Below are 26,565 nucleotides of genomic sequence, written 5' to 3'. Positions count from 1 at the left end.
TTTAAACCAAATAAAAATAATGAAAAACCAAATGAAAACTTAATCAGCGTTTTTCCCGAACCTAAATCCCAAGAAAATCAAAAAATTTAGTATATTTAGAAACAAGATTCAAGAATATCAAATTTTCCAAGATTGTAAAATTCTAGTTAATTATTTTATGTGTACAGTTATTTAGGGCATGTCATCGATGTTCATTTCCAAGCCAACTAGACGCCGATTTTTTTCGATGATACGGTATAATTCTTACATAAAATGTAAATAACATTAGACCAATTAAAACAAATAAATATGAATTTCTTAGTATTTTTAGTAACACCTTTATTCTTAAAACTTAATTTTGTATTATGCAAATATACCAATTTTATTGTTATTTTATTCATATTGTATTGAGCCATCACTTAAATATTTGATATTAATTTGGTATTATAAATAATCAACACCTTTCATTAAAAATTACTGAACAAATATATGTTATGCTTGACATACATTATATATTATCAAACAAAAACACATTCTTCTTTTAAACTGTATCTGTCTTGTCTTTACAAAAATCTTTTTTAAAATGAACTCAAAGTAATAATCTTTTTCATGATCTTTAATACACATATTCTTTATTTTTCCCTAGATCATAATACCTACTTACGTGTTTGAATCTATCGAAGCTGAACCAACAACACTTGGAGTGGAGATTCCACAATATGAATAAAATAAACATAGTTGTCCAGTTTTCATTAATACCATCATGGGAGAATATTATTTTTAAATTTATTAAAGATATTTTCAATAAAATTCTCTTGATTTATAACTCGTACCCACTTTTCTTGCTCTTCCGGACACTTTAGGCTGCCTAGTATAATAACTATCCTTAGTAACTATCCTTTCCACCAGGAACACAACAAAGATGAGGCATAGCACCAATAACACACTCCACTTAAGCTTTATTGATGAATTGTTAGAGTCTTAAAAAACACACACAAAAATCACGATAAGTAAAAAATGTATGGGCACTTTTAGGTTAAATCACTTACACAACGTGTAATTTTTAAAATTTCTATTTTTTTATGCGAAACCGAGAGTGACCATATATCTGGTAGTAGTTTGTCACTTCAACACCAAAATAATTAGTTTTTTGCACTACAATAATAAATAATACCAAAAATCAAAGAGTTAAAACCAAAAATCAACCGACAAAATATGAAACGGAATCTAACCCAATATCTAAGTATGTACAGCTGATGAAGTAAACAAAAGTCCGCCCGTAGGCTGATCTTTTAATAGAAGGCACTGGTTAAAATTTGTCTTCAAACAGTACCGCGTCAAAAGGTTAATATAAAAAATGTAAAATTAAATAAAAATTCGTCGCTACAACCATAAGCTACAACCTAACCAACACCTATGGCAAACAGGCCTTGGTAATTACCTAGGCCTTTAATGGAAAATTTTGATAGCCTATCGCCGGAAATCTTTTTGATGAACTTTTGTTTGCGCAATTATTACAACGCGCATGGAACATTAAACTATGTCTCAACAGAAACAATTAAACATGTACCGTTTATACTCTATCTTGCTTTAGTTTGTATCAGTTTATATCAGGTTTATATTTAAACGACTGATCTATCCGCTTTGTACTTTGTATTACTTTCTAGATTCATACTCACTCTCACTACAGCCTCTGCTACAGCCCGCGCAGTCGTCATGCTCTCTGTTCTGTGGTAACGATCTTTTTCATGATCTGTATCTGTCAAATGTCTGTTCGTGTTTTCGTCAATTTCGTCATTTTCTGGGCTGGCGTTTCGATAACGAGTTGTCGGCCAGGAAAGAAAATTAAGTTTTTATAGTTGACTTTCTAAAGTGTGTGTTGAAAAGATATTTTTTATTTCAAAATTGATATTTTCGGTTTACTATGCAGGGCCAATCGGTCTCTGTAAGTGCAAATCAACTTAACGGAAATATTCCTTTGGGAGCACAAGTGATCGTCAAGATGAACGATGCAATTCCAATGAATTCAGTTGGTAAGTAAAAATTGTTGTATAGAATTATTATGTATTTTTTGTATGTTTTGTTGATTGATTTGATTGAGAATTAACATAAGTACGTTATGCCGTATTTATGTAGCGTTATCTTTCTAATATTTTTTTATTATTATGCTTAGGACGGCCATTTTGCCTCACAGCCATTTTTATATTTTTTTTACAAATTATATTTTATTATCTGGCAATATTGTATAATATTAGAAATAATATCTCTGCCTCGTTGGTAGTTTCATTATTGAAATCTTGTAGAAATATAAGAAGTAAAATTTATAACTTTTTTAAGATATTCCTCTTTGTTGAGAATCCAGTGACAAATTCCCAGTTCATTTTCAACCAAAGATCTTCATCACATAAATTTGAGCAACCAACATACTCCTTTCCTGTTTTAAAATTTAAAATATCTATCCTTTTAATATATGATAATTTTTTTTTTCACAGAGGTAGGTATATTTCTTTGCGGGTTAATATGAAAGTTAAACTACTTACTTTTGGCTTGAATGGCTGCCTCTTTAGGAAATTTGGAAGTTTTGATAACTTTATTAATTATTGTTAAGTTTTTCTAGTTAAATTAAGGTTTAGGGAAAGTATGCTCTTTGAAGCATTAAATGTTTTTTTTCTGACTTGGCAAATTTGTGTTTAAGTAGTGATGTAACGAATATTCAAATTCACGAATATTCGCACTCAACATCGCAAAATTTATGCAAATATCAGCATTTGAAAACACCATATAAGGTGTAAATAACAGGTAAATTAAACATCAACCTAGTCCTGCAATTACCCAATGCAATTACTATGGTCTAGGGGAAAAACATGATAAGCGCCATTTTACTAATTTTACAGAAGAGCGAGAAAACGCGTCAGAACGTAATAATGTAACAACTACTATACCTGTAATAATTATATTTTGTAGGTTTACTAATTACAGTAACTAAAAAAATGTTTTCAAAATACACTCAGATATGAGGCAGTGTAGTTCTTCAATGGCACTTTCGGAAACTTACAGTTATATTAACACACAGGTATATTAATTTGGCCAGAGTCTTCAAAAAGTTAACTGCATGCTTGAAATAACGATAAAAATCAAAACTCTTAAGTGTTTCACATTGAGCGGACCGTCCGTTGGTTGAACAAGTACCATGAGTTTATATGAATATTTTCACATGCGAGAGGATGATCCGTCTGGATGATTTTGTTCGACGGCCAGCCGTCGACCCCTTGCTTCGACGGACCATCAGCGCGCGGACGTCTATAATGATTCAAAATGTTTCACATGCGCAGCTTGACAGCACAGATGAAAGTACTCCGTCGGACCTTAAGAATTAGAGATGTACCGGATCGTGTATTTGGCCGATTCGTACCGGATTGGGTATTTGGACGATTCCGCCGGAACAGAAAATCCGGCCACTAACCGGATCGGATGCCCGAGTTCCGGCCTAATCGGCTGCTATATCGGGTCCAATCCGCTGTTTTCCAATATTTATAAGTCTGGCAATAGTGCAGTGATTTCAGCTCATTAGATTAATTTCTTAAGCAGTGTTTTCATTTAGCGGCTTTTTTGAATAATAAATAAGTAAAATTAACAGAAAAGTATTAATTAAATTCTAAACAATCAGTTTTTTTCAAAATTAACAGCGATATTCGCGTAATTAGAATACATCCTTAAAGTACCTAAAAGACCTAGAATCGTCTAAAGTTAAGGTAAATACTAAATACCGTTTTTCACGTGATGAGAATCTTACCAAAATGTTAAAATCTAGGCAACATGGCAAAATTTCACATTTAATATCGCTCCTACCGGATTCTAGCGGTTTTTAACATAGAATTTAGTGGATATTCAACTACAGTGGAAATTGGTAACATATTGTTGACAATAGGTGTAGACTGAGTTCTGAAAATGCAGAAAAACTCTTATTTATACACCACAATCTGAATTATGAATATAAGTTTTTAGTTTATTTTTTTTGCAAAACATTCTATTTCGTATGTTTGTAAAAAATAGTGTTATGGTTTAATAAAGACTTGTTTTCTGCTTATATTTAGCCTAATTTAATTTTTTTGAACGGAGTTTCGGCCGAATGGCCGGATCGGCCGGATTTAGTGGTACCGCCGGGATTCCTGTCCTTAAGAATACACACGATGGTCCGCTCCATGCGAAGTGTGTATAATAGCTGCACAAAGCACGCTTAAATCAACTCACGACTGTTTACAACCATGCGATAACGCATTAGCTAAAATACTGGCATTGCTTCAGACAGGACACACGACTCAACTTGAAAAAAAAAAATGACGCGATTAAATTGATCTATCAAGTTATTTCCCTGGACGGCTAGGTCAGGGCCTATTTTTCATCAGGTCGGGCCCTAGGCCCAAGCAAAAATTCGGGCCCTCTTTTCCAATAAAATTCAAAAATTCTTTTGTTAGTTTGGGTTAAAAAGATAAAACGCTATTTTTAGATTGGGGAATCGTGCCGGTATCTTTGATATAAATTTATAAATAATTTTAAAAAATGCATTAATTATATCAATCTAAAGCTTATTTTATTTAATTCTATTTTCCTTATCAGAGGTAACTGTTTATTTTTCTCTGCTGTGTAAATTTACATTTGAAATTATGAATATTTTACAACCTTTAACGGGCCCCCCAGACCACCGGGCCCAAGGCCCAGGCCTTATGGGCCTTATGGTAAAATAGGCCCTGCGGCTGGTCGTTATCAGGTTCTTTAAATGTACATATTTACTAGATTTACTAGATATATGTATATCATAGGATTTAACAGCTTGCCCTGAAGAGTTTATACATTTTGTAGGGACCAGTTAGACCTACTATAATATTATAAAACCCTAAAATTAAGAAATAGGCGCTTATCATGTTTGTCCCATGGACCATTCATATTATTGCAATTGATATTATTGCTTTTTGATATTCGGAATTAGTTTTGTATTTTATACCGGGTGCGTCTCAAAAGTGGCTCACCTCTATAATTTTTTTTATTTTTTAGATAAAAAACGAGATTTGGTATGTTAGTATATGACATAAATTGGGATCGAATGACGTATTCAATTGTTTTTGGTCACTTCCTGTTTCACCGGAAATGACAATCACAACTTTTATTTTTAAATGAACTACGATTTTTAAATGATATTCTCGGTATCTTGACTTTGTTAGATAGGAAATGACACTCTGAATAGAATAATGACATATATCATATGTCAACTTTTGACATTTTCGCATATGGTTTATTTGAAATTGTAGCATGCGGTTCATAACGACAATTTGACTCGAAATACCAAGTGTGTGGTACCAAATTATTCGTAAAAAATGCTTTTTCCAAATATGCTAATGAGTCACTCTTGTTCCATTTGAAAAAAATAAGATATGATTAAAAATACGATTTGGGCATCTTTTAATTGGCCAGGATAAGACAAGAAAAACATTAGACGATCAAGTCTATTTTCCAAGGTTCCTTGATTAAAAGTTAGTGTTTTTAACAGCCATGACACTTCAGATTGAAATTTAAAATACGATTTTTAAACAAAAATGTCAAAAGTTGACATATTATGTCATTCTATTCAGAGTGTCATTTTCTATCGAATAAAGTAAAAATATACCGAGGGTGCCATTGTAAAATCAAAACCTGTAGTCATTTCCAGTTAAACAGGAAGTGACCAAAAACAATCAACCCTAATTTATGTCGTAAATATACGCAGTCGCGAATATTTAAAAATTGATATTGTTATATCTCTAGTTTTACGTTAAAAGTGAATTGTAAAATTTGTCCTGAGATTGACCTATGAATCCATTGACTTCCTGAACTTAAGTATTTTGTATTACACACAAACACCTAAATATATAATATTTTAGAGAAGTTTTTGGTAATACGTGTGCATGCTTTGTAACTAATAATACTTGGATATTACACATTTTCATAATTTTACTAATAGTTATTGCAGGTCTTCTTGAATTAGCGCATAGAGAGTATCAAGCTGCTGATTATGACAATGCAGAGAGACATTGCATGCAGCTTTTCAGACAGGATCAAACGAATACTGGCGTTTTATTGTTACTTTCAAGTATTCATTTTCAATGTCGAAGATTGGAAAAATCAGCGCAATTTAGTACCTTGGCTATTAAACAAAATCCACTCTTAGCTGAGGCTTACAGGTTAGTTGAATAAGCATTACCTATGTATAATTTCTCAAGTAACGTTTAACATATGTTCTAGTAATCTTGGTAATGTATACAAGGAAAGAAATCAGCTGCAAGAAGCATTAGATAACTATAGACATGCTGTTAGATTAAAACCAGATTTTATAGATGGTTACATAAATTTAGCGGCAGCTTTAGTTGCTGCCGGAGATATGGAACAAGCTGTACAAGCTTATATTACAGCCTTACAGTATAATCCAGTAAGTTATCACACTATATTCTTATTTATTAAATTACAATAACCAAAGCTAATTACAGACACTAAGTAAATTCATATACAACATTTCTAAAATTATGTATTACAAATAATTAAAAAAAAAAATAATGAACAAGTCAATCAAAATATAAACGAGTCAATAAATTCAAAGCAATATAAAACTAAACAAGAACAATAAGCAGGTCACAATAAATCATAAAATGTAAAACCTAAACACTAATAAATACAAAAAAATACATTAGGCTGGAGTCTGTTTATTAAAGCACATATTCAATTTATGTTTTATTTTAGGATCTCTATTGTGTACGTAGTGATTTAGGTAATCTCCTTAAAGCTTTGGGTCGATTAGATGAAGCAAAGGTAAGTTTCTGAAATGAGAATAGAGTTATATTATTAATTCACCTTTTTTATATGATAATAATAGGGCCCATAAGCACTTGATCAAATTTGTAACATGTATAAAACATTTAAAATTGGCATTTAGTGTAATATTGTGCTTGGTGTAAATATTATGGATAAATTTGTGTATATTATTTTTATTCTAGTATTGGCGTATTATTAAAGATATTGGCGTAAAATGTGACTATATACTGTTCAATTTGCGAAGTTTGAGTCTTTCGTCACATATTGTCATTCTATCTTTTATCCATGTTTATTACATGAAATGGAAATTTTGTGTCAAAAACGTAAGTCCATTATATCATACGATTATTTTTTTCGTTTTGCATACAGATCACCTTCATTACGTATAAAGAATCGTACTTGTACCTTGTCTAATGTGCATGAATAGAAAAAGGCTTTTTCTATTCAGAAAAAGATTTTCTGTGTTTATTTAGTTATTTGTGATTTAATTTGTGTTTAATGCCGTCCCGTTTTACTGAAAAAGAACAACTGCTTATATTAAAAGTTATCGAGTATTTGAATCTCGAAAAAGATGGTGGAAAAAAACCTTTTACCTGTATCGGCTGTTTACGATGTAATTGGACAACTACCGAGTTAATATTTTGTAACTGAATCGAAAATATTCACGTGTTTTATAGAGAGCATCGGAGGCTTTAGGAATTTCATGCTCGACTGTGCAAAGAATAAGTTCCAGAGGAATCGTGAAAGATTAAGAACAAAAAGCAGCAAAACAAGTCACAATATTCGTTTGAATGCCCGCTTATAAGATCCATGAACATATTACTAGAGGACGTATTTATTCATTGTATACACTGCGGGTAGGCTACAATAAATTTGTCTTCGTTTAATATTTTGTTATTGTTAGTTTACAACCAGAGATATAAACAACTCATGGACCAAGTCAAGAAATACGTGAAAACCAACATGGCGCCGAAAATAATGACGAAAGTTTCAAACTTCGCAAATTGAACAGTACATATTAGAAATGCTGTATTATTGAACAATTATACCTCTTTGTGATTTAGTAAAAGAAGGATGATTGGGTTTTATGCACAACAAATTAATTTAAAATTTTTATGTAACAAGATTATGATAAAAAAGTTGGTGTTTAATTTGTTGGGCATACATTTTTTTCAGATGGCAAGTAGGCGTAGTTTTTATATTCCAAAGTATCTAAAAAAAATTTGGTCAAGTTCTTTCAAAGCCCGTTTCAAAAATTATATCCTGGACTTTCATTATAATTTTAATGACAATTCCATTTAATAATAGTTTTTTTTAATAATGCTGTTTATATACTGTAAAAGTAACATGAGAAATTTCAGGTTTGTTTAGATTTGTCTTCGTATTATAAACTCAACATTTTTTGTGATTTTAAACAGGGGAAAAAGTCCTTTGAAAATAAGTTGTACCATCTAAGACTATTCTAGGACCCCTCGATTTACCCGATTAATAATTAAGTGCTCTCTGCTGTTTGCAGGTGATCAATGGCTTAATAATTATCTTAATTTTTATGGTGACAACTACAGTCCAAGGTCTTTTTCTACATACAGTAGTTCTTATGTCCGACATATTTGACAGATTATACTATTTAACCATTTGGTTGTGCTGTTAAATAACAGGTTATTCCATATCGACGAGTATCCGCAGCGCCTTGTCTACATTGGCGCTGATTTCTCATAACGGCCCTGTATGTATGAAGAGCAGGTAAAGTAAACATTGCCATTGTGCGAAACAGTGCGAGAGACACATCACTATGTTGTATCTCTCCAATCTATTGGGTGTATACCAAAAATACTTTATTTTATAACAGCGCATGGCGCAAATTTTAATCTGATATTGTTCTCTCCGGCTTTTTTAGCGCTCCACTATGGTTTCTAGAAGCTACTTTTTTGGCCAAAATTAAACAGCTTACATTTAATGAATATAATAAAATGAAGTTATTTTTAATCATCTTATTCAACGTGTGATTAACTTTTACCTATGAAGCATCTTCTGTATCTAGTTCCACAAAAGAAACTTGATCAATTATCGAATTACTGCTGTCCAAAAAAACAATCTTCTTTAGAAATATCTTCTTGCTCTTCTTCTTTTTGCATTTCTTCTTCTTGCTCTTCCTTCTCGTATTCCTCTTCTTTTCCATATTTCTCTTCAAATTGTTCTTCATTTAAGTTCTTTTCGATAAAGTCAGGTACACGAAGTAGGTTAAGTACATCGGCAGGATAACTAAATTTACAAAGCAGCCTGCACAAGTAAAGTATTTTGCAGCCTGCACAAGTGTTCCTCGGAAACTGCCTGCTTATGTTCCTCGGTAACTTTTGAGGCCGTTCTTTTCTGAGTTCTGGAAGATTGCTCCGAAAAAGGTAATCGTGGGCAGCCGGCAGATGATGTGGATGGAAGGGGTTCCTTTAACTCAAGGATAAAATCGTCCTTTAACCAGTCATCATTTTGTTTTAAAAATAAATCTTTAAGCCACGAAACCGCCTGCCATCTTCTTTCAAAATTTATACAAAGGCGATTTATCTTTTTTTCCATTGTGCCTGATAGTTCTTGTTCATTATTCTGAAATTTCTGTCTTACAAAATTTGAAAAATACCCGTTTTTCTCTACTTTATCGGCCACTTGTAGCCATTTTTCCAAAAGATCTATTTTTTTCAATCGATACATAGCTGAAAAAAAATCTTAAAAAAATTTGCAGCTAGTAGCAGCCAATTTTTTCTTTGATATGTTTAGAAAGGATTGTTTCAAATTTTACAATAACATCTAGCATGGAGAAACATGGAGAATTTTTTATAAGTCAAACTAAACTTTTAACTTTTTATTTATGTTCTATCTTAAACTCATTATTTTTAATTAATTAGTTAGTGATTTCTTAAAAATACATACCATAAAGTGTAAAAATAACAGTAATCCGTTTTTAAATCCTTCTGAAATATATCACTTAATATTCACCAAAACTCTTCCAAAAATAAACAACTGAATAGGTACAAATACTTCACTAGAACGTCTAAATATAAATGCTGATAAGGAATAAAAATGAAAACTAAACAAAAATATATGCATGTGGTCTTCTTCATTTTTATATCTGCTTGCATTATACTTAGAAAAAAAGTCCATATACAGTGAGTCTAAAATATGTATTTTGGCCAAAAAATTAGCTTCTAGAAACCATAGTGCGCTCTGGTGTAATTCAATTATTTGGCGTAGTATTGTCCATAGTGCATTGTGTAAACAAAAAATTGCATAATCTTGGCGCATGCGTAATCAAAATGCGTTTGGCGATATATTGTCTTTCCTTTTTAAGAACAAAAGTTACCGAAATCCGTCGTGTGAAGCGAAACCATCAAACGAGGCGCAAGAGCGAGATTTTTTCGTGTTAAATTGTTTCATTGACTAAAGATTTTTTCTTTTCTTTTTCATTTTATGCTGTTGTGGTACTTAGGCATGTTATCTAAAAGCCATCGAAACTAGACCGGACTTTGCCGTCGCCTGGAGTAACTTGGGTTGTGTGTTCAATGCACAGGGCGAGATTTGGTTGGCGATTCACCATTTCGAAAAGGCAGTGGCGCTGGATCCAAATTTTTTGGATGCCTATATTAATCTTGGGAATGTTTTGAAGGAAGCAAGAATTTTTGACAGGTATGTATTGTTTTGTTATTTTAATTTTATTATTCGTTTGAAAAGTAATAGCGCAAAAACTAAATTTATACAATTTTTATTCTTGCATATTCATATTTTTCCGTTTAGTCGTTTTATAAGTTTATATGCGCCGGATATAATTACCGTAATTTTTATGGAAAAATACGATTATTTCAAATAACAAACATTTGATTTTCTGCCTGCTATATTAAAAATTAGAACATTGTACAAGTTTTAACTTATCAAGGTGTTATTAATTAACTTTTATTAGTGTTTTGTATGATACAGATAATCATGTGTTTACTTCAATAAATGTTCAAGGATAAATTGCGAAATGTAAGAAATTTTAAATATTCCAACTGATTAGTATAAATCATTGGGGTGAAAAACCTTCATACCAAATTTTGTCAGCATTTAAAAAATAAGAATGCTAAATTTTGTTATTTTTTACATTTTTTAAGATTCTTGGAAGCTATCCAATTTAGATTTAGGTTTTGTACTGACATATATTCTTAATTTATAATGGTAAATTTACATTAGTACTTATAAAAGAGAACAAAGTTTTGTAAGTGATTGTTATGAAATTGTCTCTTAAACTGTTTTTTTTTTTAATTTTAATGATACAGTGAACATTTGTTTCATTATAATGATATTTATATACATATTAATAATGTACTCGTACAACTTTCGAAAAAAATACATAAAATGTAAATAATATACTCAGATGCAAAAAACCATATTGCGATTAAATTATTGAAGAATTTTTTGGTTTTATTGAAGAATTTTTTTGTTGGAGTTATTATTTGCTTGCTTATTACATTGTACTGGACTTATCATGTTAACCAAATCCAGAATATAAATCATTACGTTTAATATACACACTCGATAGTTATATCCAGGTTTGACATTTAATTGACAAAAAAGTTGCTAACTTCACAAATATTTCGGTCGCATACTTTTTTTCGCGGAAACAGAAATTTTTCAAACCCAGCTAAGAAAAGTATGTCGCGAAAAATCGCTTGATGATAATTTTGGCCAGGCCAAATCCTAGAGGACAATACTTGGTCCGTACTCTTTTTTTATTTTTTAATGACGCTTACTGTTGACCCTTAAGGTTGTAATGTATTTTTATATTGAGTACAAATTATTTTTAAATGGTGTAGTTTAAAATCGAGAAAAAAATAATTTTTTAGAAATAGATTTGTGTCTGAAAACCGTTCTTTTTTAATCTTTCCATCTTTTTGTGGTGTCTGTGTTCTTATGATGTTGGCGACCACGTTTGACCATCTTATCTTCTCCACAGCATCTCGGAATAGTTCAATTGATGTTAGGCTTGTCTAGAGATGGGGACATTCCGGGAATCTTATTTTGAGGGAATGTTCCTGGGAACGTTCCCCAAATCGGGATAGTGATGGGAATGGAAAAAAATTTTAATGTTATGAAAAATTGGAAACTTTCCGAGAAGGTTCCCGGAAATATTCCCCAAAGCAGAAAAATGATAAGGTTAAGAAAATATAATTTTCAAAATATATTTAATAACAACAAAATAATATATAAATAACAACAGAAGCAACACAAGTCGATAAAAGAAACAAATTTATTTCTTTTGGGTAGTTTTTCTCAGTCCGTTTTTGTTACTGGCTTGTATAATATTGTCTATCACTCTCTGTAGACAATCCGCACTATCTGCCAGCAATATAGTGTTGTCTGCGTATCTAATATTAATAAGTGGGTCATTTATTGTAATGTCGTCTTCTATAAGGTTTCTATTTTCTTGATGCCGTCTTAGATAAGATTTTTTTATAAGGTTTCTCTAAACAAGTTTTCGGAATATAAATTGAACAATGTCGGTGACAATATGCGTAGGTATCAATCGTTTTATGATTAGTGTTAATTTTGACAAGTTTTATGTAAACATTTAGTAAATGGCGTCTAGATATTGACCTCGCCAAAATTATCATCGATTGTCATTTCCCAGCTCTCTTTGGCGCCGTTTTTCTTTCGATCATACGACATTTTAAATAATTTGGAGCGTTCTAACCGTATTCTTTCGAGTTAAAGCTGTTTTTAGCGAGAGACCGTCATTAAACTACGCCCGAAATTATTCTGTTTCATTTTTTGCCGTCCCCGTTTTTCTTCGAAAACTGTTATTTCCTCCTACGCATCCTCCTCGTTCCATCTGCTAACGTCGCGACGATCTCGATCCCGACGCTCGGCGTTTCGTAAGTCAGTCGGCGCCGTCCCAATGGCAGCAGTAGACGGGTCGTCCGGCGTCGTTAGGTGACGTCGGTCGCGCGACGTTAACCGTCGAGGACTTTTTCTTTTGGTGTGACATGACCGCGAGATGGAGCTGCAATGCGTGGTGGTGTACACGGTTATTCGGATACCAGAGCCGGCTGGAGATGCCGTGGCGGTCGAGGGGGCTAAGGGGTGCGGAGGGTGGATTAAAAAGCAACTTAAGAGGTGCGTTAGCCGAGCCAGTGATACGAGGCAAATTATCGTTTGAAAAGTTATTTGAACACTGAGTTGCTTGGCAAAATTTAAAACAGAACGCGAAATCAGTTATTCTACCACTGTCGTTTCTTAAGGCGGATTTCATACATCCGGTATATAATAATAATAATAATAATTAAAATATATTAAAAAAGGATAGAACGTTTCCAGACAAAAATCTATTTCTAAAAAAATATTTTCTCGAATTTTAAACTACTACTTGCTCATTAGGGCATTCAATCCCGAAAGAAATTTTCAATCCCGGGATTTCGGGATTATAATTTTTCGATCCCGGGATCCCGGGATTCACGAAAAAATTAATTACGTTGGGATTATATTATATTTTCTTTCTTTACAAAATTTTATTGAACAAAAAAAACATTAACATAAATTAAACGTCATCCCCATTGCAAAACAACATAACATATAAGTTTATTTAACAAAAAAAACATAAAAGGAACTAAAATATACATTTTTTATTTAATTTACATAACCAATCGAATACAGCATAACACAGGATTACTAAGATACTAAAATAACAACTTATGCAGTAACAAAGATGAGGATCTAAACTTGGTTTTTTTGGTTTTTGAAAAAATTTCTTAAAAAAAAACAAGCCGATCAAGAGTATTATCACTCAAACTAGATAGATCTTCATCATCTTCAAACTTGATCAACCATTCAGGGTTGTTTATAAGCGCATATTGTACTATCATGAAAGACTTGTGTACGATTTAAATAAGGAAAAAATGTAATGATGAATCTCGAAAATCCCGGGATTAAAGAAAAGACAATCCCGGGATTTCGGGATTGAAAAAATGTCGGGGATCCCGGGATTGAATGCCCTATTGCTCATCGTGCACTTCGAGTTTTGTGTTACCGGTTATAAAAGATGCAAGTTTTCTATAGGAATGCGAATTACTATTGGGAGCGACTATGTCTTAAAATTAACTAATATTTTTACATAAAGTTAAGAAATCTTTTAAATTCAAAACACTTTATTAAGGTAGAAAACTATATTCAGTCTCTTTTTATTTGCAGATCCATAAAAATGTTCCGTAGATGTTTCTCTGTTTATATGAAAATATCTATTTTTATTTTTGTATTTTTCCCGTACCGTAATTTATTACAGTCTAGCCTTAGAATTTTTCCGAATGTACGTCAGGCAAAACTCGGTAGCGGTTTGATTCGCGTAGATAACGGCGAAGCAAACCTTGAAACTTTAATATTGTCAAAAATACATTACTTACATCACTAAAAAAATTTTCCTCAATTTTGGCACTTCACATCGTTTTGTTCACCTCGACTAATATTTGGGAATGGGTTGTGATTGTACTGTATTTTACACTATTTATTTACACTATTACTGTATTTACACTATTTGACACTAACTGTATTTTGAAGCGGAGAATCGATTGAAAAAGTCATTAACTACGATTTCTGGCTATTTATGTTGTATTTTAATACCGAATAGTTACTAACTATAACATTTTTATGCAGTGCAATTAATCTTTAGACGCGTTTTTCTCGGAAGTAATAAAAAGTAAGTTAGTGACTTTTGGCAGCAACGGGACGAAATATAAACTTATGATATAAGAAAATATTGCAGTAACAGTTAAACTCAAGGCTGTTAAACCTTTATAACATAAAAATATTTTAGAATTTGACAATGACACGATCACATTTTTGCTGGTATGTTAATTGTAGCTTTCTCTGGGCCGTATTATAAATTTTTAGTAATTTGCAGGTAGATTTTTGCAAATAACTTTTTGATGCTGAATCCAAATAAAACGAAATTCTAGACGACACAGTACAAGTTTAACGCCTCTTCAAGAAAGTCTAATACAATTTTTGCATAAAATCATCTGGCGAGATAATATATATTTGACCTTTTCAAAATTTACATGGGATTTCCTATATCCCCCCGCGTTCAGATGTACCACACGGTATAGAAAGAATATATCTGCAATAATATTTCTTGCAGTTTTTTGGTATAGATGTAATAAAATTATATAAGATTTTCTTGCCTTGAACTGCTAGTATAGAAAAGATCTGATATCGTAAAGGAATATATGTGCTCAACTCTTTCATATTTTACGTGAGTTTTGTGACCGAAAAATAATATATTTGTAGATACATTAGTATAGTTTCATTTTTGTTTTGAACGAATAAACATCTTGAAGAAGACACAATGGCAGCAAACAATTTTTTTTTCGTTCATAATTTTTCATCTGTTACATTACTTCAAATAGGTTTTAAAAACGTCGTTTTTATTTACGTTATTTCATATATTTAATTTTTGACGACAATAAATGGCTTTTCTGGGCCAACACTATAAAGAAATAGTAAGAAAAAGCCAAAAAACCGTTTAAATTTATGATCGTATATCAAATTTTATTGGCATAGTACGGAAGCATCTATTTTTGCATTCCTGAGTCATGCTTATTAATGGGATGAAACTAATAATTTTTATTTACTTTTTTATGAGTAAGAAAAATCAAGTAATATTCTGTCTGTATGGAATAAGGAAAATAGTTGTTTGTTTTCCTACAAACGGAAAATATGTTTGTTTTTCTAGGCTAACGTGCCACTTTAATCGATCGAGCAATATTTTGATTGATGTTTTCTGTATTAAATATTCTACATTATTGTACTGTGGTATTAGTGCGTGTTTTGTTACAGCGTATTTATTGTTATTCAATGATTCTTTTAAATTTTTACTGTATTTTAGGTCGGTATGTGATTTTAATATTATATTTTAATAACATTGATAGCTTTAATAATATTAAGTCGGAAGAGAGACTGTAATAAGACAAGAAATCGTATGAGTTATTCATTAATTTGCATTAAATTTGGTGTGGAACTTAAATAAGCATATAAACAATTGGGATCATAAAATACCTGTGATATCAAAACCATAAAAACAATAATGTTTTACGGTGTTACTCGTAGTATTATTTAAAACTATTACCTTCTCGATTGTTTTATTTTTAGTTTTAAATAAATTGTTTTTTTAATGGTTTTGTACCGTACACGGGCTGTTAGGTAAAGTTTTGTGCTCCATAGCATTTTTCTGATCACTTGTTCATTTAACGGATTTCATAAATCTAAAGTTGCCAGCTAAGCTAGTGGGATGCCAAAAATCGATCGATTATTCTTTTACTTGGTGAAACTGATTAATGAGAAAATTTTGTTTTCCAAAAATCCTTATGGATGCCTGTATTTATGCTAATGTATATTTTTCTTATGTATTGATTTCTTATTTTTTTGTGCTGTTTGAGATCCGTCTATTTCGGGAACAAGTCATATAATAAAGAAGCCACTTATAATGCAAAAATAGGGTAGATAGAGATTGTATATCCAGTGAAAAAGAAAATGGCTTTGCAGTGCCGCTAGGAACGCTGTAATTGAAAATTTGATATGATATTAGTCTTGTACGATCATTATTTAGACCGACAAACTACATTTTGCGTAATTTTCATCAAATTCGCTGAAAATCGATAAGAAAACTTATATTACATATATTATTCTTTTTACATTTCATATTCATTTCAGCGTCATACAGAAATATAACCACAGAACAGATACAAATCAGAAATTTCACTTATGGGATTTCCGTTGTCAAGATTTTATTTTTTATGTTATATGCGCGCAGGCGGCACAAAACCATGCGCAAGGTTTTTGTGAGGTTGCCAAGGTAACCCATAATTCTCAGTACTTGAAAAATGTATTTTTATATTATAATCCCACGGCCACATTTCTTCACTCATTTAGCATTTCTTTCACGAAATAAGTGACGCAAGTATACAAGAATTACCGAATATACATAATTATGAGGAATTTGATATATTTGGAAAATTAAAATATGCCTAAAAATTAACATTATTATTACGAAAAACGCGCATGGCAACGTCCCTTGAGTGCAGCATTTTGCGACGTAGTACGAAATGTAACAAAAATTTACCTCATTTTCTGCACAAAAAAAGTTAAAAAATATTATCATTGAAATATTTAAACCAAAACAATTGAAATTGATTTTAGAATAAATAAAACCAACGGGCATCGTCAGTTTTGCACTCTATTTTGCTTTACTGCTAAATATAAAAAAATTATTATTGCAATGGTAATTAAAGATTCAGGAATTTCTTTGTTAAAATCTGACAACTGACAACGTTGCTCAACATTTCTAACCTAAAAATATGAATGTCATATGAACGGGCGGAAAAGTAAATTAACGGAAAAGTAAATTAAAATAATTTTAATTTACTTTGTGGTGTGTTTGTGATATTTTGTGACTATATTTGTTTGACAATTTTGTTTATAATGGGCCTTCGTTACTGCTGTGTTCCCGGCTGTTTAAGCAATACGGAGACTGATATGGGTCTTAGCTTCTTTTCATTCCCATTGGATCCAAAAAGGTACATAAATATTTTTTATCTACACAATAAGGAATGTTTCCTCTAGAATTTTAAACAATCTAGTAAGATTTTTTAGAAATTCTAAAGTTTTTGACAGACTCATGTATGTACAATCATCTATTAAATAACGAAAAATATTTTAATAAATTCTAGATGTTCTGAGTGGGTTAAGAACTGCAACAGGCATGATTTTAGAGCAAAATCACCTATAGATTTGCATAGAGGGTATAGAGTTTGTGGAAAACACTTTCAACCTACCATGTTTGCGGGAATGTCTCAAAGCCGTCTAAAGAAATTTGCTGTTCCAACTTTTTGATGTCAGGTGGGTTCATAAGCATTGTTTTTCATTTTACTTGTAATTTTTTTCAAATCATCAGTTGCTTGTTTATCTGCACAATCGATTTATACACTTGCACAAACGAACATTTAAATAAACAAAAATAGTTTATAGATAGGCATTTAGAAAATCCAGTTTCAGTCTGTTCGTGGTGGTTCTGTGTAATATTTTCAATATTTTTATGACAAATACTATATTACTGAAAAACAAAAACTTTTGACAATAACATTTAGCTTTCAATTTTGCCTCTTAAAATTGTGTTTGTGTTATGCTCAAAAAAATTAAATAAATATATTTTTGTAGACAATTCCATGATGGAAGTTGAAGCTACTATTCCTGCTGTTCCTATTACATCTGAAGGTGAGTAAAATACTATTTTTTTTAACCTTTTAAACACAATGCAATAGGGTATAGAATTCCAGTTTTCAATAAATATTTTATTTTATGTTTTCAGCGGTTTCAGAATCTACTTCACCAGATGTAATTGCTATTCCATCAACATCCAAGGAAGTTACATCTGAAGGTGAGTAAAATACTATTACCTTTTAAACACAATGCTGAATATAAATCTGAACTGCCATACCGATATAGGGTATAGAATTCCAATTTTCAATAAATATTTTTTTATGTTTTCAGCTGTTTCGGAATCTACTTCACCAGATGTAATCGCTATTCCATCAACATCCAAGGAAGTTACATCTGAAGGTCAGTAAAATATTTTATAAACACAAGGCTGAATACAGGGTGGCGCACCTCATTCATCTTGGTTGATTATACGAAAACGTAAAGATATAGAAACAAAATATTTTATGGGTATATGTGGAAAGACAATGTACTTAATTTAAAATTATTTTAAAATGTACAGGGTGTGTCAGGACTAAGATCCATACCAAAGTTATATTTTTTCTTATGGAACACACGGTATTTTATTTCACTTTGGGATTCTTGGACATAAAATAAGGTATTTATTATAAGGGTTTAATATGTTTAAAAGGTTTGGTTTTTGAGATATTTAAATACATTTAAATATGCATGTTATAATAACAAAGTTTGTCAACATCCTGTACATTAATTTTTAAGAGTTAATTCTTGTGCTGACTTTGAAGCCAGAGAAATAAACTTTACTAAAAAAATGTATTGCATCCTTAAATGTATAGAGGGGTATCAAAAATTGCTGGTCTATTTTAAGTATTTACTTTACATAAAAACTTTGTTATTTCAAATACAACACTATGTATTTTTTAAAAGAAGTTGAAGCAGATTTTATTTTATATAGATATGTTTCTAAATACGATAGGTTCTTAAATACAGATTTTTTTTTAGATATTTTTAATTAGCAAGTAAGTTTAGTTAGATGATATATATTTATCTATTCTTTTTTTTTAATTTTTCATTTGTATTAATAAATTTTAGGATCATTTACATTTAAGTAATTGTATTAGATTTTGTACCTAATATCACATTGCTAGGATTATATGTATAATTTTTACATATTTATAATAACAAATAAAATGTTATTTTATTTCAGTCAAATTGTTTTTATTATATTCTGTCTACATTTTCAAATGAAGGTTTGTATTGAAAAAAAATAAAATTGCTGAATCATAAAATCATGACAGCGTCAAGCTTATAGTGGGACCCTGAAATTTACATAAACAGGGTCCCAAACTGCAGTTAAAAGTCGCTTATTCCTATAAAAAATTCACTACAAATTAGGTTACTGCAGCAAAATCCTTATTACTTATTGCAAATCCTGCATTTTTTCCTAGGCCCCTTTACACAAGTACAGTATGATCGAATAAAAACGGCGTCAGCGATGGCTATGAAATGACAATCGATGACATTTCCCATATAAAATGACAGCGATCTTCATTTCATAGCCATCGCTGAGGCCGTTTTTATTCGATCATACGGTATAATACCGTATGATCGAAAAAAAAACGGCGTCCAGTTGGCTGGGAAACGACGATCGATGACTTTCCCATATAAATTTACATATAAAATGACAGCGATCTTCATTTCAAAGCCAACGCTGACGCCGTTCTTTCTCGATCATACGGTATCATACTGCCACAAAACCCACCTTGTCCGAATTATTTTTGTGATTATTCTCTTTGAAAATTAAATATTAATGTTTATTTCTAGAAAAACGAGATACAAAACAACGACTCAACTCAATGAACACTTTTTTTTGTAAAATAACGCTTTAAACATTTGAATCAATTGGCATGATTTTTCGTATTATTTTTACACATTATTTATTTTGTCACTACTAAATCTTACTTTTTTCAAATAAATACTGTTAAAAAACGAAATACGCTCCTGTCACGATTCACACGTATCTGAGTTCGACCCTGGATCGTTTAAAGCCATCAACTAATGATCAGCTGTGCGGCGCGCAGGAGGATGAAATCTGTGCGCGAGGAACGGAATTCTTACAACACACTTGAAAAGCACCGACGTTCAGTGAAATTTCTGATTTGTATCTGTTCTGTGATATAACTAACACTTTACCGAATTTATCGAAAATTGTTTTTTTTTAATTACGTTAACTTTGTTGAGGGTCTCGAATTTCTGCAATTTGTTTGCAAAAATTCAACAAATATTTAATTTCAACTATTCGAGAACAATATTAAAATATCTTAAATAGGGTTTTTTTCTTTATATTTTTTTGCTTCCGACGACGGAAAGAGATAAACTTTCCGAAACGTTAATCATTTTTTTGTTCGTTAGGCAAATTTGTATATTTTTAAACCTAACTTCTGACAAATAGTTTCCGTTTGGGATTAACGCAGAAGTGTTTATATAAAATAACTATTTTATTTTGTAGATTTTCTTGCAGTGGTAAAAAACCCACACAGGATTTTTTTGTTGAAAATACTTAACTATTAATTATTTTATATAAACTTAATTGGTTACATTTGTTTATAAGCTTAAAATGGGAATGTTGCCACGGTACCTCAATGAATTTGTGAGCCTTCGTCATGAACTACACAACTACCTAGTAAGAAGGCAACTCACAATGATCTCTCTATTTTATAAGGGTTTGAATGAGTTTAACGATTTGTCAGGCCTAATCAGTAATGCCAATTCTTTGTTAGTAGGGTTTAAAAAGAAATTAAAACAGCATCTTTTAAAATAATATACCTATATTTCTGATAATTTTAAATTTAAATTTATGTCTCATGTTGTGTATATATCATTTTAGGATTTTCTATTAGCTAGTATTTAAAAGTTTTGTATTATGACCTCCTATTTTGAATTGAATAAATTTAAATATAAATAATAATGGAATTGATATTTCTCTCAACAATTCTGGTTCTCTCAATAACTAGGTTCGTGTGAAAAAAAAATATTTAACACAAAAACGTAGTCTTTTAAATTTACACGGACTAATTAAACAGGATCTGTTTATTTGGTTTCAGAGCGGTAGCAGCATATTTAAGAGCACTAAACCTATCTCCAAATAATGCTGTTGTACACGGCAACCTTGCTTGTGTCTACTATGAGCAGGGACTTATCGATTTGGCTATTGATACTTATAGACGAGCCATCGAACTGCAATCCAATTTTCCAGATGCTTATTGCAATCTGGCAAATGCACTTAAGGAAAAAGGCCAGGTTAGAAATTAACTAAATGTAAGGTATTTTATATAAAACGGTTCTTACGGTTTAGGTTTCGGAAGCCGAGGATTGTTATAATACAGCGCTAAGATTATGCCCAAGTCATGCGGACTCTTTGAACAATTTGGCAAATATCAAACGCGAACAGGGATTTATTGAAGAAGCTACACGCCTATACCTGAAGGCTTTAGAAGTTTTCCCGGAGTTTGCTGCCGCTCATAGTAATTTGGCGTCGGTGTTGCAACAACAAGGTAAACTGAACGAGGCGTTGATGCACTACAAAGAAGCTATCAGGATTCAACCGACGTTTGCTGATGCATACTCTAATATGGGTATGTTTATTTTCATATGATTTATTGCCATTTAATCTTGTTTTATGTATTTAGGAAATACATTGAAAGAGATGCAAGACGTTGCGGGTGCTTTACAGTGTTACACTCGAGCCATCCAAATTAATCCCGCTTTCGCAGACGCGCATAGTAACTTGGCTAGCATTCATAAAGACTCTGGAAACATTCCTGAAGCCATCCAGTCATATCGGACAGCTTTGAAATTAAAACCCGACTTTCCAGATGCTTATTGCAATTTGGCACATTGTTTACAAATTGTTTGCGATTGGTCCGACTACGAATCAAGAATGAAGAAGTTAGTGAATATTGTGGCGGATCAGTTGGACAAAAATCGATTGCCATCGGTTCATCCGCATCATTCCATGCTTTATCCATTGTCACATGAGTTTAGAAAGGTAACGTTTAAAAAAAAATAGAATGGTTTTGATTAATATTTTAATTTATTAGGCCATCGCAGCTAGACATGCAAATTTGTGTTTGGAAAAAATAAATGTGCTCCATAAACCTCCATACAGATTTTCTACCGAGCTAAAAAGTAGATTAAGAATTGGTTACGTGAGTAGCGATTTCGGTAATCATCCCACATCACACTTGATGCAGTCAGTTCCAGGATTACATGACAGAACAAAAGTAAGTTGTTAATATATAATTTTCATTTTGATGTAGTTTTATATATTCCTTTTTGTTTGATGTTTAGATTGAAGTTTTTTGTTATGCTCTAAGTCAGGACGACGGGACTACTTTCCGAAGTAAAATTTCCCGAGAATGTGAACATTTTATTGATTTATCTTCGGAGCCTTGCAATGGCAAAGCAGCTGATAGAATCTACTCTGATAATATTCATATCTTAGTAAACATGAATGGATATACTAAAGGAGCAAGAAATGAGATTTTTGCTTTAAGACCTGCACCCATTCAGGTTATGTGGTTGGGTTATCCGGGAACCAGTGGGGCTAGCTACATGGACTACTTGATTACTGATGCTGTGACATCCCCACTTGAATTAGCCAGTCAATACAGTGAAAAGTTAGCTTATATGCCCTATACATATTTCGTTGGGGACCACAAACAGATGTTTCCGCATTTGAAAGAACGAATTATTGTGTCAGATAGAAATGGGACTGGTTCTGGTTTGGCTGATAACGTAGCTATTATTAATGCAGCTGATTTATCGCCTTTATGCGAAAATACCGAGGTTAAAGAAGTAATAGAAATTGTTAAAGCACATAAACCAGTTGAAATTAGTCTTAAAGTAGCCGAATTGCCTACCACCACACCTATCGAAAACATGATTGCTTCAGGACAGGTTCAGACTTCTCTGAATGGTGTTTTAGTACAGAATGGTTTGGCAACCACACAAACTAACAATAAAGCTGCTACAGGGGAAGAAGTACCACAAAATATTGTTATTACCACTAGACAGCAATATGGATTACCCGATGATGCAGTTGTATATTGTAATTTTAATCAGTTGTACAAGATTGATCCTGTGACGCTCCATATGTGGGTGAGTAAGTTAATAGAATAAAAAATCTTCTAATCCTATAAAATATTTGTTTTATAATCTTTCTAAATGATCTCATACTACATTGCATCAGGTTTGGAATCTTAAAACTTAACTTTTGTATTTCTCGGAATAATAAAATTCTGTAAAACGTTCTTAAGGCACTTTTTTAACCAAAATCCAGTGGCATAGTCAGTTTTTTTCTATGGTTGCTCTTTTTGTCAGAAATAATGAAAAATATAATTTTTTTAATGGAAATCATAGTTGGCTATGAACTTAAAAAAATGCTGGCCTTTAATCCTTTCCAACGATATAAAGTTATGTGTATTTATTTCTAAAAATGAGAGAAATATTAGGTTTTTTATCTTTATATCGAAGCGGGCCTTGATTTTGTGCTGGCCTATTTGACTAATTATTTTTTATCATAATTTAATATTCTATATTATTATTTATCTTCACTTCCACACATGTAAACACCAACCCAAAAGTAAAAGTTGCCAGCACGCTATAGTAGTAGATATAATAAGTAATTAACAATATAATAATTATATTTAGGTTAATATTCTGAAAGCAGTACCAAATGCAGTACTGTGGTTGCTACGGTTTCCTGCTGTAGGCGAGCCCAATTTATTAAATACGGCACAGCAGTTAGGCTTGTCGCCGAATAGGATTTTGTTCAGTAACGTGGCAGCTAAAGAAGAGCATGTACGACGCGGCCAGCTGGCGGACGTTTGTCTAGACACACCACTTTGTAATGGACACACCACAAGGTAGATACTATATTTATTTTGTTATTTCAATAGTATATACTTTTATTCACTTTTGACAGTATGGATGTTCTTTGGACGGGTACGCCGGTGGTCACTTTACCTGGCGAAACTTTGGCTTCCAGGGTAGCAGCTAGTCAGTTAAATACATTGGGTTGTCCGGAACTTATTGCCAGAACTCGGCAAGAATACCAGGATATAGCTATTAAGTTAGGAACAGATAAAGAATAGTAAGTAGCTATTTAAATTGTATAAAGTAATTCAAAGTGATTGAAATATTGGGCTGTTCTGTTTTTGCTCATTTGGTTGGCAACAAATATAAACAATTTGAATAATTATCAGCTGTTATTAATAGCCTAAAAACAAACTAACAGGTAAAAATATGATTAATTTTTAATGATAATTAAATTAGTTTTCCTTAATAGTGACTCTAATAAAAACGAGATGAGTATAATCTGAAGGTTTTCTAATTATTGAATAAATGGCCTCAAAATATATTAGTTCTACCTAGTTAGGTGAGGTTACATAAATACATTTCGGTAATAAAATCATATAAAGATGCGTTCACACCGGCTGCGCCGCGCAAGACATTTTTTTAATGTACAGGGTGGACCATTTTGGTTGTTTCTAGAATATATTCAAATTTTGATACTGCAGTCTTGGGTTCTTTTTTTGAAAAAATTACAATGGCGCAAACGGATCGTGGCTATCTTGATCGGTTTCGAAGCTAGATGTTCCATAGTTTGTTTATTTCAGCAACCACGGAAAAATGAATTATACATTCTAAAGGCACTTTTCTGTGTAGAATGCAGTGGCGTAGTCAGACTTTTTTCGAAAAAAATATTTTTTGAGATATTAACTACACTTATGCTTTTTTTTTTAATAGAACCCCCTGTATATTTTTAAATTTTCTTATTCAGCTTGGCATGGGCTTCTCGAAAATATATAACACTCTATATTTATTTTCACTATTAACCTCAACATTTCAAATTTTTCTTAAAATATCCATTTAGTAGATAGTAGGCCGCGCCGAGTAACAAAGTAAACGGTTGTCATGGTGATCGGAACATACCTTTGATGGATGCGCGACATTTCATTTCAACAGATTGAAGTGTGTGTATTTTAAATGATAAAAAAAATGAGTAAATTTGAAAATTTTGAGAAATATAATATGTTAGAATGTTATCTTGAGTCTAACAAACATAAGCAAATGGCAGCTGATTTATATTTTGAGCGGCATCCAGAACGCGAGCAACCAAACCACGATAGACACATTTTTAAATTAATATGGAATGAAAAGGGTATAATATTGAGATGCGCCAATTCGCCTTATTAAAAAATGACCCATTGTATATATCATGAAATCGATATCTCGAAATTGCCAAAAATTGAGATACGCCTTTTTGTTATAAAACCAACAAGTATATTTATGCAGGGTTTCGCGACTTTATTATAGCTTCTTGAGGCAATATAGGAGAAGCACATTTAACTAAGAATAATAGGAAGTAACAAAAAAGAAGATTGGACAATAAGATACCTTTTGATCTAGAATATTAATCTTGTTTTGATTTTGAGATATACTTATGCAAATTTTAAATTAAAAAACCTTCAGATTAAATCCATTTATTTTTCGTCTCGTTTTTTTATCAGTTTCGCGATTATGAAAAAACAGATTGCAGTAGCTCGAAGTAGCATTATTTTATTATACTACGTATTTTTATATTAGTATTTACATTTAGTATTAAGTTTTAAAATGTGTGACTGTGTTAACACTACATATTTTAAACACACTGTGCTTGTCTATTCTTTTATATAACATTGGAATTATATCTACGTTTGAGGAAAGAAATATGTTCAAATTGAAAAAGACACTTGGGTTGTCGAAACGTTGACTTATAACATAATTTAAATCACTAACACTAACGATCTACAGCCAAGAAAATCTAGAAATATATATAATGTACTGGTCGAAGAAAACCAAATCTAAAAAGAAAATACATTATATATTTTATAGTTACTTTCCAGTATAACTAAATATTTAATGTTTGTTTCAGTTTGAAGGCCATGAGACATAAAGTATGGACAGCTAGATCTAACTCGCCATTATTTGATTGCAAGATATACGCTGAGGGATTAGAGTTGCTCTATGGTAAAATGTGGGATCAATTCAATAAAGTCCAAAAAGCAGATCACATTACCGATACGACAGTTAAAAAGTGGCCATAGACTATGAAGAGTATTTTCAAAATATATCAGTTCAGAAGAAGGAAGTTTTTTGCAATATTCTTTTCTATATTCATTCTGCTTTGTCTATTATTTGTATGTATTTTTATAAGCATATAACAATTTTGTTTAAAAATGTTATGTATAGTTAAGAATATTTCAAAACTCTTCTTAACAAAAATATATATATTGTGTATATGGATAATATATTAGACACTACTTCCGTTTCTATTTTAAGAGACAGTTTTCTGCGTCCTGTGTATATTGGCATAGATTTTAAGATAAGATAATATATAACTTTAAAGATGATATATTGTCATTGTAATTTATTATATTCCAGTGATATGCTTAGTAA

At 31.5% G+C, this 26,565-nt stretch overlaps 1 protein-coding gene and 1 long non-coding RNA gene across 5 annotated transcripts; both read left to right on the top strand.

Moving 5' to 3' along the window:
* Window positions 1-1,698: 1,698 nt before the first annotated feature.
* On the top strand, window positions 1,699-26,565 carry LOC115888249 (UDP-N-acetylglucosamine--peptide N-acetylglucosaminyltransferase 110 kDa subunit-like). Of its 3 annotated transcripts, none has more exons than XM_030907914.1 (13): window positions 1,699-2,012; window positions 5,975-6,194; window positions 6,256-6,439; window positions 6,748-6,816; window positions 10,298-10,494; window positions 21,168-21,363; window positions 21,419-21,698; window positions 21,753-22,111; window positions 22,164-22,346; window positions 22,414-23,223; window positions 23,776-23,990; window positions 24,050-24,217; window positions 26,042-26,565. In XM_030907914.1, exons 1-13 carry the CDS (start codon window positions 1,904-1,906, stop codon window positions 26,211-26,213), a joined length of 3,162 nt encoding a protein of 1,053 aa, XP_030763774.1. In that variant the 5' UTR covers window positions 1,699-1,903; the 3' UTR covers window positions 26,214-26,565. The 3 variants fall into 3 exon arrangements, with proteins under 3 accessions (XP_030763774.1, XP_030763775.1, XP_030763776.1); XM_030907915.1 differs by having other exon boundaries at window positions 1,700-2,012; window positions 5,984-6,194; XM_030907916.1 differs by lacking the exons at window positions 1,699-2,012; window positions 5,975-6,194; window positions 6,256-6,439; window positions 6,748-6,816 and adding an exon at window positions 8,434-8,562.
* LOC115888253 lies at window positions 17,718-18,794 on the top strand. Of its 2 annotated transcripts, XR_004051226.1 has the most exons (4): window positions 17,718-17,727; window positions 18,046-18,102; window positions 18,197-18,265; window positions 18,379-18,794. It is a non-coding gene; the product is annotated as an uncharacterized LOC115888253 (long non-coding RNA). The 2 variants fall into 2 exon arrangements; XR_004051225.1 differs by lacking the exon at window positions 17,718-17,727 and having other exon boundaries at window positions 17,734-18,102.

The sequence above is a fragment of the Sitophilus oryzae genome, unplaced genomic scaffold, assembly GCF_002938485.1.
Source record: "Sitophilus oryzae breed Bouriz unplaced genomic scaffold, Soryzae_2.0 scaffold_690_pilon_pilon, whole genome shotgun sequence".
Lineage (NCBI taxonomy): Eukaryota > Metazoa > Arthropoda > Insecta > Coleoptera > Curculionidae > Sitophilus > Sitophilus oryzae.
Note: the sequence above shows the minus strand (reverse complement) of the source record. Positions and strands in the feature narration are given on the sequence as shown.

Bases quoted from the DNA above. Each gene is read 5' to 3' on its own strand.
- LOC115888249 (XM_030907914.1), top strand. From the start codon at position 1,904: ATGCAGGGCCAATCGGTCTCTGTAAGTGCAAATCAACTTAACGGAAAT. The intron at 10,495-21,167 runs GTATGTATTGTT...ATTTGGTTTCAG, and splicing joins GAAGCAAGAATTTTTGACAG to AGCGGTAGCAGCATATTTAA. The intron at 23,224-23,775 runs GTGAGTAAGTTA...AATTATATTTAG, and splicing joins CTGTGACGCTCCATATGTGG to GTTAATATTCTGAAAGCAGT.